This window comes from Littorina saxatilis, linkage group LG9, assembly GCF_037325665.1.
Source record: "Littorina saxatilis isolate snail1 linkage group LG9, US_GU_Lsax_2.0, whole genome shotgun sequence".
Classification (NCBI taxonomy): Eukaryota; Metazoa; Mollusca; class Gastropoda; order Littorinimorpha; family Littorinidae; genus Littorina; species Littorina saxatilis.
In genome coordinates this window covers 28866514-28884852 of record NC_090253.1, presented here as the reverse complement: position 1 = coordinate 28884852, position 18339 = coordinate 28866514, and the positions used below count along the sequence as shown (strand labels likewise).

Genomic DNA, 18339 nt, shown 5'->3' with positions numbered 1-18339 from the left:
AACTGGTTAAAATAAAATGTTAAACAGAATGTCCAATATCAAATGTTTATCATTCTTGTCTGTCTTTCTCTTTGTCTGTGTCTTTGTCTCTCCCTCCTCTTCCTCCCTCTTATCCCCTGTTCTCCCTGTATACATTTCTCTCAACCCCCCCTCTCTCTCTCTCTCAACGCCCTCTCTCTCTCTCTCACACTCCCCTCTTTTCACTCCTGTTTCTCTCCAGATTTTCAGCTGAGTTATGCATACGCTGTAACAACAACATCCACATTACAACACTGATACCCATTAACCAAGAATGCTTCTACATGCACGACAATTGTATTGACGTTCTGTATGACATGATGCTATTGTTCACGCTCTCTGACGTTGCATCTGAGCAAATCCCAGTAATCCGTTGCGAGCTTCCCGTGTGACACGGCTTTGTGGTTAATAGATTGGTGGTGCCGGGATTTTGGAATGTTTCGCTGGTAGGTTTTGACTTTTTAGCTGGTCAATAATATTACTTACTATACATACTCACTTTCTTTATCTTCCTCTCCGTCTTCCGACTCTTTAAGTAATGAGATGGTCTTCTTTTTTTTTTTGGCCATTATGTACACTTTGCCTTATTGTTGCTAAATATATTCATGTATGCTTGACCAAAATAAGATTCTTTTAGAGGTTGACTATTTGCTTGCATTCTCTAGTGATTGATTTTTGAACAAACAAAGTGGCTGTGTTTTATTTTTTTTTAACCTTTCCTTCTGTTAACCAACAACTAATTTTAGTAGCGAGGAGCTGCAGTCATTTTTCTGCACATGAATGCCAGGTGTGTTGATTGGTGTGAATCATTGAATGACAATTTACTCAAAGGTTGTTTTGTGGGGTTTCTCTAAATTGTTTTGCCATGATGCAACTTGTTTCCAAATGAATTTTTGAATTTGATGGTTTCTCTTTGGCTTAGTGCATATGCCAGGTTATATTACCAGAATTAGTTTGAATTATCATCTCAAAAATGGAAGTCAGTCAGTTTGATTCAAGTATGCAATAACACACACAAAAGGCTAACGCTACTTCAGCCAGACGAAATGTGCAGAAAGACGACAGAGCTCAGCTAATTAACCAAATTAACGGCATGACAGCTTAGTAAAGGAGACAGCACCTCTTTAACCATGCAGTTTTTGATAGCCAATCGCAGTGCTTGCCCTTACCACCATACGCCCATGCGTTTGTGTGTGTGTTATGCGTGTGTGTGTGCGTTTGTTGACCTGTCCACCAATTTGAAAGTTATGACTCATACCACTGTTGTGATTTCTCACTTTGCCACCCACTCAAAGTTGATTGAATCGCGAGCGCCAGGTAAGCAACAGGTAGCAGGCCCACACACCTTGCTGACTGACCTACCTACTTATTTTTCTTCTCTCGTTCTCATTGGGTGACTGTGACCAGAAAAACCTTGTGTGTCGAATTTACGGTATATACAATGCATTAATTACTACTGTCGTTTATTAATCCATGTGTGAAGCCGAACTGTGTACAATAAGAATACTGCTGATTTTTTTGATTTTTTTTATCACTGCATTGTTTAAACCCAAATTTTCCAGCTTAAAATTATGAGCACTTTCCTCTGCATTTGAAGGAAATAAATCAGGTCCCTAATGCCTAAATATTTTGCGCCAGAAATTTATAGAGGTAAAAAAAACTATGTATATTTTCCACCCTTTGTATTCGGGCTGAGAATAGAACCTAGTATTCATGTTACACATACGTCAGTTTTGCTTAAGTTTTTGTTCTTCCTGTTTGTCAAATATCAGATTTGTGATTTATTTCTTAACTTTAACAAAAAAGGGAAACACTTGCCTAGCCAGACAAAATGCATATTTAAAGACAGTACACCGGAGATCATTTGTTCTATTGTTTTATGTGTTGGATAAGCAAATAGTATCTTTAAAAAAAACATTACAAAAAACAACAAATGATTCCTTGAATAGGAGTACATTTTCTTACAGTTTTAGTAAAGACATTGACTGTCCGAATCATAAATTTGATATTGTACATCTTATCAGTTTTCTGGTATTAGTAGGAAACTAAAATTTGAGTCAAAGGTACTCCTTTCCCTATGTTGTTTTTCTGTTAAATTGTTTGTTCCGTTTCGCCCTTTGTTTTGTGAAGAAAAGTTTCTGCACATTACTGCTGCATGCATGCAAATATTGTATGGCTTCATCAGAAAAACTGTAACTTGGTGGTGGCGGATTCAACCTGCATTTTGTCTGGGTCGGTGAAGTTCTGCCCGCCACTAATTTATTTCCTTGCGTGTCTTGAGTTTGAAACCTCCTGCTTGCATATATACATAGACATGCCTTTATCTCCTACTAACACTTTACCTGCAGCTGTTATTAAACAGTACAAGTCTGAGTCTGTCTTTCAGTTTGGACATCAGTTTATCAAGAGTTCAGGGACAAGTCAGTAGTGTACCTTTGGTTTGTGTTTTGTTTTGGATGTACACAGTAGTTTTTTCAGATGTACTACAAGTGTAGAGCGAGCTAAGCGGTGTACAGTGGTGCATTTGTGCCCCCAAGGCTTTCTGCTCTAGATTCTCCTGTTGTGAGTGTTTAGGCAAGTGGAAATAGAAGACAAAATGTGGTAGTCATGAGTAAACAAGAAAATCACCCAACAATGATGAGATTGTGGATATAGGGTGGTTGTGTCTCCTCCAAACCTTGTTCTAACTGATGCTGTGTTTTGACAGGTCTGAGTCCAGGAAACACAAGAAGACTAAGAAGAAACATAGCAAGAGGTGAGGATGTGTGTGTGTGTGTGTGTGTGTGTGTGTGTGTGTGTGTGTGTGTGTGTGTGTGTGTGTCCACTCATGCTTATATGCATGCATGTGAGTCGGTGTATTTATTTTATTTTTTCATCTTATTTATAGGCACATAGTTTACATGCCTTGATGAAGACACATTTTTGTTGTTCGGTTCTACACTAAAAAAATGAACAGACTTCCTTCATGTGAAGCTTTAAGTCACAAGTAATGGTTTGTTTATTCGAATCAAAACAGTGGAGAAAGACTTTATGACACACACATACTCACACAATTACATACTCACACACATGCATTCAAGCATACACATAGAGGCGGTCTCATCTGAAAGTCACACCTTTTTGCAATCACGGATAAGAAAAGGGTAAGAATGATGGAGTGTCATGTATGTTGCAGGAGTGATGAGAAATCCAAGAAGCGCAGCCGTCGCGATTCCTCCAGCTCTGGTTCCGACTCTGGCAGCAAGTCAGACAGCGACAGGTACACTAAGTCATCTTTCATGTCATCGTTATATTGATCAGGGCAATATATTGCGCAGAGAGCTAAAAGTAGAGAACAGACAAAATGCTGATGTCAAGATTGGTCTGAGAGACAGAGAGAGGGAGTAGCAAGTCAGACAGCGACAGGTACACAGTCATCTTTATATTGATCAGGGCATATTGCACAGGGAGCTAAAAGTAGAGAGCAGACTAAATGCTGATGTCAAGATTGGTCTGAGAGAGACAGAAAGAGGGGGAGTAGCAAGTCAGACAGCGACAGGTACACTAAGTCATCTTTCATGCCATCTTTATATTGATCAGGGCATATTGCACAGGGAGCTAAAAGTAGAGAGCAGACTAAATGCTGATGTGCAGTACATGCAGTGATAAAGAAATCTTACCGCAGGTTATCCATTGTTTTTCTGGTGATTTTTTTTTGTCAGTGTGTCAGTGTAATAGACAAGCATGAAGTTAACTTAGAATGTGACTGCTTTAATTTAAATTGTTTTATTTCTGTTTACATATTCATGGCATTAACATGAAAAAATTGTTTGCTTTTGAAGTGAGACAAGAATTAACTCAGTAACTGCTGTTTCGAGATTAATTTACATTGAACTTGAATGTGGTGTTTACACAATGCAACTGTATTTGTTTAGTGTCCTGACAATCAGTGTACAAGATGGTTTCCAGTTTATAGATTAACTTATATGTTTGTACTCCTGGTATCCTCAATGAAAGTATTATAGACAACATAATGGTAGACGTCCTGAATAGAGAAAATACTTAACGCTTGGTTCAACAGGCATGGTACTCTTCCGCCGATCGGCGGAAATCCGCCGAAAACGAAAAAAAAAAATAAAAAATAAAAAAAAATAAAATAAAAAATCCGCCCATTCACTTGAGATTATTATTTTTTCTTACTCAAGCCTTGTTATCTTTCACTTATATCCCTCTCAGCTTCAAGGAGAGGGCACTAAACACATTTGAATTAGTAAAAAGTCGTCAGCTTCAGGGGGCGTTGCCCCCTGACCCCCACAAAGGGCGCTGCCCCTGGACCCCCGACTTTATTTCAGCTGAAACTGCCATTCCTTCAGTACCATGCCTGTTCAAGCTTCTGCTGGAATTTGATTTTACCGTTGCAACTTAAAACACATGTGGATTGTTGCTGGTTGCAGTGGATCAGATCATGACAAAGCAGCAGAGAAGAAATCATCACCCTCTTCTCCAAACAACAACAACAACAACAACAAGAGGGCCTCCAGACCAGCAGCACGCAAATCACCCCCTGAAGTGAGGCGTCATGACTCCTCTGACAGTGACTGTGCCAGGTAGGTCTGACAAGCACAGTAGTCACTATTTAGATACAGTGGAACCCTCCTTTTAAGTCCCCCCAATTTAAGACTTCCCCCCTTTTTTAAGACCTTACTTTTCCAGAGTTTCTGTTCAAAACTTATAAATGTACCTCCATTTTAAGACCTAATTTTCTCAGATTTTTGGAGGTCTCAAAAGGGGTGTTCTCAGGAAACTAATAATATAACAACTAATATGCACAATTAAAACAAGCATGGCTGTCACCTAACCGAAGTCATTTCCATCCAGCGATCTCTTGTGAAATACAGCAGAGGAGCTTCATTTATCATCTCAAAGCACGATATGAATCTTTGGCCGGAAGTACCAGCATCACTTAGTGTTACAAAAATTGGTCATTTGAAAAAAAGACAGGTTTTTGGGCTGACACGTGCTAGTACCCGTTTTGATTGTTGTAAACTTACAAAATGAACACTGTGGTTTCAGGCCCAAGAAGAAGAACGGCAATGTTTCCCCCCCACAGAGCAAACCTCAGCGCGATCGCAGCCGCAGTCTAAGCTACTCACCCATGCGGAAAAACTCCTCCCCACGTAACAATGGCCACACTAACGGGCGCTCAAAGCCTGTAGAGAAAAAATCGGAGGTCAAGGCCAGGTCGCCTTCTCCAGTGAAGGTCAGCGCACAGCCCCCCAGGAACCACAACTCTGCCCCAGATTCCAAGATTCAGAGGTCAAAGTCACCCAAGCACTCCCGTTCAAGGTCACACTCAAGGTCACGGAAGTCTAGAAGTGCTGAAAGAAGGTCAGTTTTGGCGACAGATGATTGTGTTCTGCTACTCTATGTTTGCTGGGTTTTTTTTCTTTTATTTGGTTTTGTTTATTTGCTTTCTTTTTAACTATATGACATGTTTCAGAAATTGACAATTATTTTGTGATGTTGAGAAGGCAGTTGTTTGACAGTCAGTATTTGAAACCCCTTGGTTGCTTTTGTTTGGGATGCTGAAAAAATAGGTTTTATCTTAAGAGATTCAGTTTGATCTAGGTATTGATAATGATGAGATTCCTGGACTTTTACAAACTAATAAGTCCTTGGATCAAGTTGATATAAGGTTCCAATTTGAACAAAAGGTTTTGTGTTTATTGAAATTCTATTATCCGATTAGATCTTGCCAATCAGATGTTGTGAATATATGTAGGGTTTGTGTGAAGTTGGACAGCCTATTTCAACACTAACCACCATGCTTATACAGCATTTAACGTTGAATATTGAATTATAAATTACATGTATAATGTTCAAATATGCTTGTTCCATGACAGGAGAGGCCATTCCCGATCTCGCTCCAAGAGCTACAGTCGCAGTCGCAGCCGCAGCCACAGCAGGAGTCGAAGCAGAAACTCGAGGAGTCCTTCCATCCGTCGTCGCCGTGGCTCACCCAGTCACCTTGACAAACGTCGCATCACAAGGTGAAGGTCGTGGGGCTGGGCCAAGGACACTTGTCAGTTTAATCATGGGCTTTATGTTTTTGATAAAACAAAAATTAAATGTCTTTTATGTTGTTGTTTTTGATGTGTGTGTCAGTGTTGTGTGTCATTTCCATCTGTTTTAATCTATTGAGTGTTTTCTTCCAGTGTGTGTATTGTGTCTTTCTTTTCTTTTCTTTTGTTCTCTCTTTTTGTGTGTGATGCCTTGCTTTAAAGTATTTTTTATATCAATGATTGTCTGTGACAGTTTTTGTAATTGCTGTTTAGAGTAAGAAAAACATGTGTGATTCACTAGTTTTAAATTTATTTCTGCCGACTATTTTGCTTTTTTGGGTAAGTTGTTTCTGTGTTTTAAGCTTTTCATGCATGAAGGGTAATTTGTATTCCTTGTTTCCTAGCGTACAATAACCAGCGTTATACAAATCACATGAAATATATTCTGTGACGAGCAACTTTTACTTTGAAATGTTGTACCCTTATGATTTCAGTTCATGGCTTATTGTTGTTTGATGGGATGTTCACTTCTTTCTGTTGTAAAAATCACCATATTTAGTCTTCTTTTTTTTACCCTCGCTATACACATTATTTTCAGTTGAACGTGTATCATTTTTATTTATTTTGTGGGAGTTTTGATTTTGAGTTTTGCTTGTGTTTTTATTTTTGGCTGTTGTTTTTGTTTTTGTTGGTGTGGATTTCGATCCAGATCCAGGTCAAGATCCAGAGATCGCTCCACTCGCTACAGAAGCCGACGATCCAGAACCCGATCCAGATCGAGATCGTACTCCCGTAGCCGCCGATCACGATCTCGTTCTCGATCTCGGTCGCCTTATTCCTCGAGACGTCGAAGGGCCCGCTACTAGGCCTGGCCTCAGCTCATGGTATTGTCCCTTGCATCCAGCAGTTTTGTTCAGAGTTGATGCATCTGTTCTGCAGAACTAACACGCTTGGATTTGATTGAGACATTTGAATTAATCTGGTTATGAAGTCTGCATTAATCTGGTTACGAAGTCTGTTTTAGCCTCTGAAGTAAAAAGCCTCTGCCTGCAGCACACACACAAAAAGCAGAAACCTCTTGAAGACTCAAAAAGCATTTGCTTGGACTAATAATTAATCCTCTCCTGCTTGAAGAAATCCCTCAGTGTGTAATTGCTTGAAAAGACATGCTTGCACTAATGCCTGTTCTTCCCACCTTGTCCTCTGCACAGAAAAGAACTTTACTGAAAGTTGTAACTTACCTAACTTGAGAAAAAAAAGGCAGCTAGAGTCTGTACACATACCTATACTAACATAGCTTCTTAACAGTATCCTGCTGAAAGTGAAAGCACAAGCACTGTGCTTGTATGGGTACAGTTACAGCCTGTTGACATCCGTCCCTGTTAGATGTGTATTTATACAGTATTTCCAGCATGTTCAGTAGCATGCCAAATCCTCCTCACATTAAGGAAAGAGTGAATAAGACCAAGACATTTCTTTCAATGTTTCCGACTTCCCAAATTACCCAATTTTCCCTACCGACCATAGAACATTTTTGTACCCTTCCAAAAAAAAAAAAAAAAATGACAAAACTCAATTTTGCTGACTTTACATTGGTAGTTATCTACATGTGGGGGACACAGCTGGCACAATTTCCAGGCAATAAAAAGCCACATGTAAATAGAAAAACTTCATTGAAAAAAGTGCTGCATACTTCAAGAAAACGGAATGAAGTTACTCAGAGTACAGTGGAACTCTGTTTTAATGCCTTACAATTTAAGACCTTGTTTTTTCTCAGATTTTCTGTTCATCAGTTGTAAAATTATCTCCCTTTTAAGACCTGATTTTTTCAGTTGTTTGACAGCTCTAGGATGGGGGTGGCGAGTTGGGTCCACTGTAGTAAATAAAACTTATCCTCAGACGACATGTGTCTGCTGGTTACTGTGTAGTGACATAACTTCTACCTTAGTCGAACAAAATGTACAAGTCCAAACCCTCCCCTCCCCTCCCTTTCCTGTCAAAACTGAGGAAAAAAACCAAAGACGCGTTAGTTATTGTTCTTGTTACGGTTTCCTTGCATGTTTTATCTGTGCTTGTTTCAGTTTTGCACACTTTTGTGGTTTTGGGTGTTTGAATGGTGTTTGGTCAATATTGCTACTGTTTTGCGGAGCAGTGGCTTTCTGTTAATATGTTACGAAGTGTGTTTGGCTTTTGAGTTTGACTACAGTTTAATGTTACTCACCTTGTCGCTTTTATTCTCAAGACAAAGAAAGAAAAAGAAAGAAAACTGGAGGATGTCTACTTTTCATACTTACTGTAGAAGATTTGTTATTGGACTATGGTAGGTTGTAGAAAATAAAATAAAAATTTGTTTCATGGATGTTAAGATTGTTGGCTCCAGGAAATTCAAAAGCTCAGTTGCATTCTACTGAATACAATTCTGCAAATTAAATTAAAAATCTGAATGCACAGCATGGGATGTGCTTGCTTTTTGGGATGGGCATTTCTGCTAAAACAGTATTAACCCACCTATTACTTGGAGGTGAATATTTATGCAAAAGGTAAGTAGAATGAACATGTGCATGCTCTTTATTTAGTCTTCAGAAGCTGATTATTTAACTTATTAAATTCTATGTATTTGTAATATATTTCTTAGTATTTATAATATATCTCTTATAATAATAATAATAATAATAATAAATGAGCATTTATATAGCGCAACATCATAACTTTACAATTATGCTCTTTGCGCTTGACACATTTAAAATTAAAACACAGTTATACAAACATTTACATCTACATTCATAGTCAGCAACGCTTATTCAAGTTAGCATATTGTTGAGCTCTTGACAGGAAAAATAATGTAAATGAGATTTTGTTGAGGATAATTTTGAGCCAAAAATGTCATGAAAAAAAGATAGGATTTAAGAATCAATGACAGAGGCAGAGCAGTGACGAACAAAATGCCTGCCAAATGAAGGAATCATTTCATCAACGACTTTTGCACTCTTGCAGCGCACGCAAGCGTCCTGTACCGTACTACCGACCTTCACCTCCATCAAGCTCGAGCAGCGAATACTCTTCTCGGTCAAGGTCACGGTCGGGGTCAAGGTCACGCTTCAGGAGTCTGAGTCGCAGCCCTAGCCTCAGCTTTCGGCGCCGACGACGACCTTCACCCCCTATCATCCCTGCCGCAGCACCACAATAAACTTTTATTTAATTCTTAGTCTTTTCATTAATTACTTTTAGCTGTTATTCATAACTGGTTGTCCAGAGTTGAATAAGAGTCCAGGGTTTTGTGTAGTTTTTACAAAAATGAATTTGCGAACAATTTTGATGCGGTCTTTCCTGTCACATCTAGGTTCCCGGGACAGGTGTCCAGTGTGTTTTACTGAAAGGTTTTAATAGTTCAGCCCAAGATCAAAATGTGCAAGTTTCAATTTTGATGTATGCAGAATATGTTGGACCACATGTGTACATTTGCTTTTTAGTCAGGGTTTTGTGTTCTTTTGGCTGTTGTGAAATTCATGATCTCTGCTCATAGTACATTTTCACCTCATGCCATGTTATTTCATTTGTATCAACTCTTAAAACAAAAATCTGTTATACTTATTTCAGCTGATGTTTGCTTGCATCTTGTACTACAGAACATTTTAACTATTTGCTCATGGAGGACAAAAAAAGGAGATTGCAGAATAAGCAAGTCAACTATTGCAGCATTAATTCTGGTATGGTGGGAACTTTTGACTGTCTGTTATCTGGGACCTGATCAGCACTTCATTATTTCAAGAAATTGTACATATGAACCTGTTGATTACCTGCAGTATCTGTATTTTGTTCACTCTGGAAAGCTATGTAGTAAAGATGTTCTATTTTTTTCCTCCTTTTTTTCTAAGAATAAATGGCATCCAATTTTAACATGACTTTTCTTTGGCAAAGATTTGACTTATCCTTGAAGTAGCAGCGGGAAAATCACTTATTGTTGTAGTTAAGCACAGAGAGAAGTCCATGTAGGAATGTCTCACTTTTATCACTAATATTGTATATTCACAATTTTGATTTGCTAAAGTGTGTAAATAATGTGTACAAATATCCACCTAGACACCTCATGTATAACTGATGAACCACATCATGTGTTTTACTCATGTAAAATGTCTATGTTAGCTGGTAAAATTTTGAAGAGGGGAGGCGTTCTCTTCATTGTGGTCTTTCATTTCTCCCACAGCAGAACCCCTTTGTAAAGACACTTTCCTTTAAGCTAATAATAATAGTACATGTTATAAATAACTTTTGTATAGCATGAGTCCCTTAAAAGGCTCCAGGCGCTAGAATGACGTCTGTGAAACAAAGGGAAATAAGTGCTCTAAATGTATGAATGACCCGTCTACAGTTGAGGGGCCAGTTCATGCAGCTAAAATGTATTCATGTAGAAAGGGAAGAAATTGTGAATCATTTGAAGAAGGCACACAGAGCTTGTGAATTCTGGTAAATTATTCATAAAATTGTACCTTGCGGAGAGCACAGAATTATTCCGAGGCTTTATAAGCTTTCATTATTATTACAATTATTGATCACAACATTACAGCACAGAGGAATTGTGAATGATGGCGAGACAGCATGTAGAGATTCTGAGTTGTGCAAAAAGAGCATCCATGTTGTAAACGAGATTTCTGTTGTTGGTGTGTAAATAAAAGTGGAAAACAGCGTGCTTAGAGGGCTGTAGACCCCCCGCGGGTTAGGGGGAAGAATTTACCCGATGCTCCCCAGCATGTCGTAAGAGGCGACTAACGGATTCTGTTTCTCCTTTTACCCTTGTTAAGTGTTTCTTGTATAGAATTTAGTCAATGTTTGTAAAGATTTTAGTCGAGCAGCATGTAAGAAATGTTAAGTCCTTTGTACTGGAAACTTGCATTCTCCCAGTAAGGTCATATATTGTACTACGTTGCAAGCCCCTGGGGCAATTTTTTGATTAGTGCTTTTGTGAACAAGAAACGATTAACAAGTGGCTCTATCCCATCTCCCCCCTTTCCCCGTCGCGATATAACCTTGAACGGTTGAAAACGACGTTAAACACCAAATAAAGAAAGAAAGTATTTGAAGAGGTGAAGGAATTATGCATTGTCACACGATAGGAAAGCTACACACCCTTGTATGAATATATATGTTGGTTTGATCGGCCGGGGGTTCTGCTGTGGGTTTCCGTGTGCTTTTCACCTGTCGTTCGATGCACTGAAATACAGCATGCAGTGTTTTGTCTTCTCACCGATGCCATGAATGGATGCGGGTTGGTACGTCATGTCACAAAGACTGGAGTGCGGACTGCATGTGCTTTGAAGGAAGTTGTGCGCTGTGTCTGTTGTGAGAGTAAATGTGAATGATTGGGATATTTTCTTTAATTTTAACTCTCACTGCTCTTAAAAAATATGACATGCTTGACAGTTGCTAGAGGAGAAAATAGCACTCCAGTTTTATGTGAGTTATAGATTTCGATCTTGCCCATTTTATTTGGTTTAAATTAAGTGTGGTTTGAAAAGGTGGAGGGAGATGCAGGAGACTGGAGTGTGACTGTTTGCTGCAATGTTTGACGTTGCTTTTTAAAATCTGGAATCACATCTCACCTATGTTGCATCAGTGTGCATTATGTTTGCATGTGGAATATTTTGCCTGTACTTGAGACGTGTGGTCACACACACAGTGTTCATGAGATGCAGGTTCTTACAATGAAAATAAACCATTTCAGAAACATAATATCCTGTCATTTTTATTTTATTTCATTTATGTCTAACACATAACAGCATTTCCTTCATTATTTTTATTTTTTATTCATTTCTGATTATCACATACTAGTAGTTTGTGTTGATCCAGGAAACCCAACATTTTTTTAACATATACAGTACACTGAAAGTGAGCATGTTTCACATTCATGAAAAATATAACTTCTGTATTAGCATCTGCATTGGAAACCATGAAACAAAAGATTATTATACACACATAGCAAACCAGAACAATAACTGTATATAATAAAATCAGAAATACTGTATACATCCAGTTTTCTATTTCAGTACATGCATAAGTTCAAATTTCAATACAAAGTCTGATTATCACAGCCTAAATCTGTATACATGCTCGAACATCTGGCAGTACATGTATGTAAGGTACATCCTGTGATTAACAATGAACTCTTCAAACACACACACAGACACACAGCGCACCGGCATTTAATACAGCATTAAGCAACAGATAAAACGACACTCAAAAATCAGTTTAGTTAATTGAAACATCAAAACAATCATGCTGCCATCATCAATATAAATAACAGTATCAAAGTATCATCTTACTCATTATTTTCATTCTGTTTACTCTTTAGTGCACTGTATATCTACAAATAAGAAAGAAAATATGTGCATCGCACATCAGCATGTTGGTCCTCTCCAGCACATGTACAATATTGCATGTTCACCACAAATGTAGTTATACCAGACCTCCACATGATTATTCTTTTTACCGCATACAAAGATTCTTCAAAACCGTCAGACTTTGATTGGGCTTGCATCCATCTTACACAAACACAACTACAAGACCTGTTATTAAGAAAAACGGACGTTAAGTTTGATCCCACAATGAAAGGCACTTAAAAATTCCCAAGAGAACAAATTCAAGAGCAGTTGCATCAGACTACAGTTTGCTGTCTGTAACATGATCATAATGATGTGAAAAGTCCACTAAGCACTTTGCGACTAAAAGCTGTAAAATGTCAACACCACAACTACAATATTTTCCTATTCCTTACAACAGAATAAAATGAGCAATACACGTTTTCGTTCATGAAAAAGAAAAAAAGAATGTTTTCTCCTAACATTACATACCCTTACTAAAATAGGAGCCTGAAATTCATTTGTTTCAATCAATTTATCTTATGATCTAAGATGCCATTAGATTGATTTCTCATAACTCCCTCGCTACTCTCTCTCTCTCTCTCTTTCTTTCTTTCTCTCTTGTTTTTATTTTTTTTAAGCTTTCATTCTTGTTGCAGCTTTCATATTTTTGGCATAGGTTTAATCCATTCTTCATTCTACCTGGGGGAAAAGTATACGATCATGCAACAGTACACACAAAAACAGAGTTGGTCACGTTCTCATAAATGCACTTGTTCTTGCCACCTACCTCCCTCCCTACTTATCAGTACTTAATAGATTTGTCTGGGAGGCAAAAAAGATGTGTGGCAGATGTGTACCGGATCCCAGGCTCCTCAACATCAGTATCATGGCGGGCCTAGGAAGCACTCCTCCGACGTAGGATGGTTACAACCACAAGGTAAATCAAGGCACAGGCATTGCCAAATACCGTACGAAACTGAAAAAAGAGGAACCATACAATAAAAAGTACACATGAGAAAGAGAGAAAAAAATCTTGCATATCAAGGTAAACAAATCTTGCATATCAAGGTAAATTCTCTCTAGTGTAAGCAATCATGTTCCCCACAACAGGTCTGGTCAGGCTTTTAAATAGGACTAAAATCATCCTTCAACTTGAACACATACTAACAATCAACTGCTTTCCATGCAGAGTTTGTTTGTTTGCTTAACGCCCAGCCGACCACGAATTAAGGGCCATATCATTTCCATGCAGAGTAGGAATTTTGATGTTGAATTGATTTTATCATAACGTGCGAAAACCATCACCAGCAAAGAAACATTCACCTGTGACTGAGCCCTGAATAGGAAAAAAAACAAACATAGCAAGGGATCTAACAGTGCAAGATTCTCTCCAAAATGACAACGTACCTTCAGTGGAATGTAGTTTACGTTGATGTACTGTATGCCAGTCCACACTGTCCAGTTCAGCTTCAGTATTGTCCAGTATGTGTCCTTGATCTTCTGAATAGCAGCATCAGTGCCTGCCCCCTGAAATCCACATCCACACATTTTGTTACAGGGAGTGGTGTACATGTGTCAGTGTGTCTGTTTGCCCTAAAATTGACTGAGACATTGTGTGTGTGTGTGTGTGTGTGTGTGTGTGTGTGTGTATGCGTGCATGCGTGTGTGTAATTTCTTTCTGTAAAATATCAAAATATACTGAAACCTCTGTTCTAAGACCCCTTCAGTTTTGTTGAGACCTTGTTTTCCTGATATGTTTACCTTCACTTAAGTATTCCCTCGATCTCAGTTAAGACCTTAACATCTCAGATTTGAGTAGGTCTTAAAACAGAGATACCACTGTACAGTGGACCCCCCCCCCCCCCCCCCCCTAATTTAAGACTTCCTCCTTTTTAAGACCTTGCTTTTTCAGACTTTCTGTTCATAACCTCTGTCAATTTACCCCCATTTTAAGACCCCTCCTTTTTAAGACCTGATTTGCTCAGATTTTTGAAGGTCTTAAAAGGGGGGTTCCACTGTATCAGCAATCGACCGACCATTCCCATGTTATTACATGTCGTTCATCTAAGAGGACAGTGTACATCAAAGCCCAACACACACAAGATACCTCCACAATGGCAACGTAGTAGAGAAAGATGAGGAGAAAAGGTGGAGCGAAGATCAGCCTGTCGAAGAGAAGCCGCTTGATGGCAGAATACTTTTTATCCCGGGGCATGTGTTTCTCCATGAAAGCATACATGTGGTGTATCAAGGGGCCATTCACCACAAACCTGTAAAAACAATCAATCAATCAATCAATCAATCAATCAATCAATCAGTCAATCAATAAATCAATCAGTCAATCAATCAATCAACTACATGTACCTACAGAAACATAATGCCTCTGGCATGAAGCTTAAAAATCCAACTTTGCAGGAACCAAGACAGTCAATATAGGTGGGGTCTGTATTTTACCCGTTGAAATTTGAGAATATCACAAGTCAAATCAGAAGCCGGTCAAGACCTACCACTACCAACGCTATGAAAGAAACAGGTTTTTCTTTGTTTTGATTCCGATCACACAAAAATCACTCCTCCTGAATTGGTTTTAACTTTTATCCAGTCTTTTTCAAACATTTAAATTGCAAATAAATAAGTTATGGCCCAAACTAGTAAGTGGCACACAGCCTGTTGACTCAATTGGCATACATGTTATTGGATTGCCCAGTATAGGTAGAAGCTGGTTTGATTCGACCCCCTTTCGCCCTACTCACCCAAATGAAGTGTAGGCGAAGACACTGCGCCAGTTGATTTTCCCGTTTGTTCTGGGGTCTGGCGCTATCAGCTGAGATATGGTGGTCCCCAGAGCTGATACACATGCACTGAAACAAAATATGTTTCTCTAAAACCAGCAGATACATACACACACTAATATATGCATTATGTCAAAATGAGGTATCTAAAAGGCTGCACTATAACTACCTTAGATTATCATTCATGTTGCATGACATGAACTGTATCAGGTCATAGGAGTTACTGCCTGAAGTTTCTCACCCTTACCCCTACTGATTCCCACCTTATCCCCTGTCCATCCACACACCCTCTGCTTAAAACCGTGCATGGACAATGAAGTCTGTGTATACATGTACAATCAAATAAAACAAAAACACAAAGGGAAAATATCAAAATGCCAAAGTTGGCCTGTGTAGAACTAAGAGAGAGAGAGAGAGAGAGAGAGAGAGAGAGAGAGAGAGAGAGAGAGAGAGAGAGAGAGAGAGAGACTGACTGACTGACTGACTATTTAGGGTTCAACATCCTCTTAGACCAGTTGGCCTATATTGGGACAGGTATTGGTAATATGCTGAAGATATGGTGTGATACTTTGACTCGAACAAGCCCACTGTGGCTGTCTTCTTCGACACACCAGCATTGGGTTTGTCTCGTCAAAGTATCGAAATACGATCATGATAATCAGAGACGAGAGATGATGCATGCGTGTCTTTGTGTTTTCCAAGCCCTGAGACTTTCGCTGTGAACTTGGGATCTTTTTCGTGCGCATGTGTGCACACGGGGGTGTTCGGACACCGAAGAGCTAGAGTCTGCACAAAGTTGACTCCGAAAAAGATCAAATCAAATCAAATCAAATTTTATTTTTTGAGGGTTGTGGCATAAGCAATACAACGAGCTTTTTTTCAACCAGCCCTCACCCAGAGAGGGGACTAATCTAATCACATATTTACACGGATATTCACGTAGAAAAAAAGGTAGAGAAAAACAACAACATATGAATATTTACATATTATGTAACGTAGTGAAAACAATGCTGAATACACATGTATGCATGAGTAAATGTGTTATTAAAGCAAGTTTGAGTGTTTCTTATGAACACTGATGCTTTGGACAAATGAAAATATAACTAAACGAAGTCTTCCATCACTGTGATTTTTCGTAAAAATACAATGAAAGGTGTTTTTTGAAAGTATTGAGACTCATTGGGACTCTCACAAATTCCGGGAGAGAATTCCACAGGACGCTACCAGAATAGGCTAAGCTTGACTTGAAAAGATCTATCCTTGGAATTGGGACGTTAAACTTTCGGTTTGGTTTGACTTTAAAGTTTGCAACGAAAGTTCGTGGTGCACGGCCAGAAAGTATTTTGTGAAGGAGCACGCCTTCAATTCATTTAAATCTTTCTTTTAATGGGAGAATCTTAAGTTTCTTATAATCATCAAATACAAGACCGGATTGTTTCAGTAAAATTAGTTTTAGAGAGAGAGAGAGAGAGAGAGAGAGAGAGAGAGAGAGAGAGAGAGAGAGAGAGAAACAGAGAGACAGAGTTGCTGTAGCACATTTACTAACACAAGGATCGAAAGGGGGGGGGGGGGAGGGGGGGGGGGGGGGGAGACTAGCTGACCGTGGAGAAACTGACAAGTGACAGAGATCGAGGGAGAGAGAGACGCAGACAGACAGACAGACAGAGACTGACACACTGACAGACAGACACAGGGACAGAGAGCATTTTTTGCAGATTCTTCTCTTCCATTCAAATAGGTTAACTCGGCTGTGGTTGTCCTTTGACCCCACAAATTACTTGCACCATATTTGTATACCTGAAAGGGTCCCCAGCTGTGCAAAGTTCTACACTGACCGATTGAGTGTTAGCATCAACAACTGTTGTAACCACTGTTTGTATTCAAATGTGAAAAACACTATGCAGAACTACCAAATTTGGTGGCACAACATAATTGCCGACAATAGGTTCATAACAAACTTCATAAATGTGTGTCGTCTGCTCACTTTGTTACCGATTTTGTCAAGACAGGCCGCTGTTGCAGAAGACGAACATACTCTTTCAGCGCCCGTTCAAAAATGTTTCCATCTTTTGCATCTTTACTGACACTCATCATGCAATAGTGAACACACGTCCTGTTGAAAATGTATCTCTCTTGCAAATTCAAAGGTAAATAAACACAGCAGATAGTGCGAGTTGCTTCAGAGGCCGACCATGTTGAATCTCGCAAGACTTCGTACTTTCCGGGAGCCTTGAGTGCACCCTCCCTTGTCACCATCAGTACATGATTGGAGTGCAGCTGTACTACTAAGGGAGAAGAGTGTGACCGTGAAAGTCCGTTTGAGTGATTGATGTACAATGTAGATAATTGTTTACTGTGTGTACTCACGCTAGTCATTATTATGTGTTAAAAAATTAACCCAACAACTAAGAACAAAAATTATGTGTCGGGATGTGGTAATTTTTTTCAAATTTCAAAACAAACAAAATTGTTGAAGATAAAAGTCTTTCTTTATTTTGTTTTACCTTAGTACTTAGTGCCTAGGACTTGTGCAAGCTGTGTCCCCTTGATGTTGCAGAAGGTAGATTTCCTTGTAAAGTCTGTTGAATACCAGTTTTGTCATTATTGTTATTATTTTTTTGTTTTTGTAGGGTCAAAAACGTTCTGGGGTGGCAAAGAAAAACTGATTAGGGTCAGTCAGGGAACCAGAAGACCTTTTTTTCTTCTCTCAAATATGAAACAAAAAATCAGACCTGATCAGACTATCCTTGTACTATAACTATAAGACCTCATTTTCAAAGTGTCACTAAATGTACCTTCATCTTGAGACTCCCTCTCTGTTGAGACTCCCTCTCTGTTGAGACTCCCTCTCTGTTGAGACGTAAATTGCTCAGATTTGAGGAGGTCTTAACTCAGTCTCCCAGGTACGGATATATCCGTACCCACTCATATGGCTCTATCTGACCAGGTACGGATATATCCGCTCAGACTGTTAGCTTCAGTCGCTTCCTGTAACGTCCATCAAACGCCTGCATTCCAGCGTGTTGATACATAGTTACTACAATTCTGAGTGGCCTGCTGCAGCACAGCTGGTATCGGCTAAAAAAAACTTGGTCAACATAGGTGGGGTAGAAAGTGTACCTGGAGGGGGCA

General features: G+C 39.1%; 2 protein-coding genes across 5 annotated transcripts in view; one reads left to right on the top strand and one right to left on the bottom strand.

Annotated features, from left to right (window-relative positions):
* Positions 1 to 11786, top strand: part of LOC138975808 (serine/arginine repetitive matrix protein 2-like) — a 55074-nt gene extending 43288 nt beyond the window's left edge. For 3 of the 4 annotated variants that reach the window (XM_070348561.1, XM_070348559.1, XM_070348560.1), the window contains 6 exons: positions 2726 to 2773; positions 3194 to 3277; positions 4452 to 4604; positions 5071 to 5385; positions 5901 to 6047; positions 9054 to 11786. In XM_070348561.1, the coding sequence (XP_070204662.1) occupies positions 2726 to 2773; positions 3194 to 3277; positions 4452 to 4604; positions 5071 to 5385; positions 5901 to 6047; positions 9054 to 9246 (940 nt within the window). In that variant the 3' untranslated portion in view covers positions 9247 to 11786. Of the gene's footprint in view, positions 1 to 2725; positions 2774 to 3193; positions 3278 to 4451; positions 4605 to 5070; positions 5386 to 5900; positions 6048 to 6768; positions 6944 to 9053 lie in introns of all 4 variants that reach the window. The other variant, XM_070348562.1, reaches the window with a different exon arrangement.
* On the bottom strand, positions 11782 to 17431 carry LOC138975815 (peroxisomal membrane protein 2-like). The gene is made up of 5 exons (XM_070348577.1): positions 17192 to 17431; positions 15169 to 15276; positions 14523 to 14685; positions 13823 to 13942; positions 11782 to 13391 (listed from the first exon to the last, which is right to left on the bottom strand). The coding sequence occupies exons 1-5, from the start codon at positions 17299 to 17301 to the stop codon at positions 13311 to 13313; spliced, it is 582 nt and encodes a 193-aa protein (XP_070204678.1). The 5' UTR covers positions 17302 to 17431; the 3' UTR covers positions 11782 to 13310.
* Between the last annotated feature and the right edge of the window lie 908 nt (positions 17432 to 18339).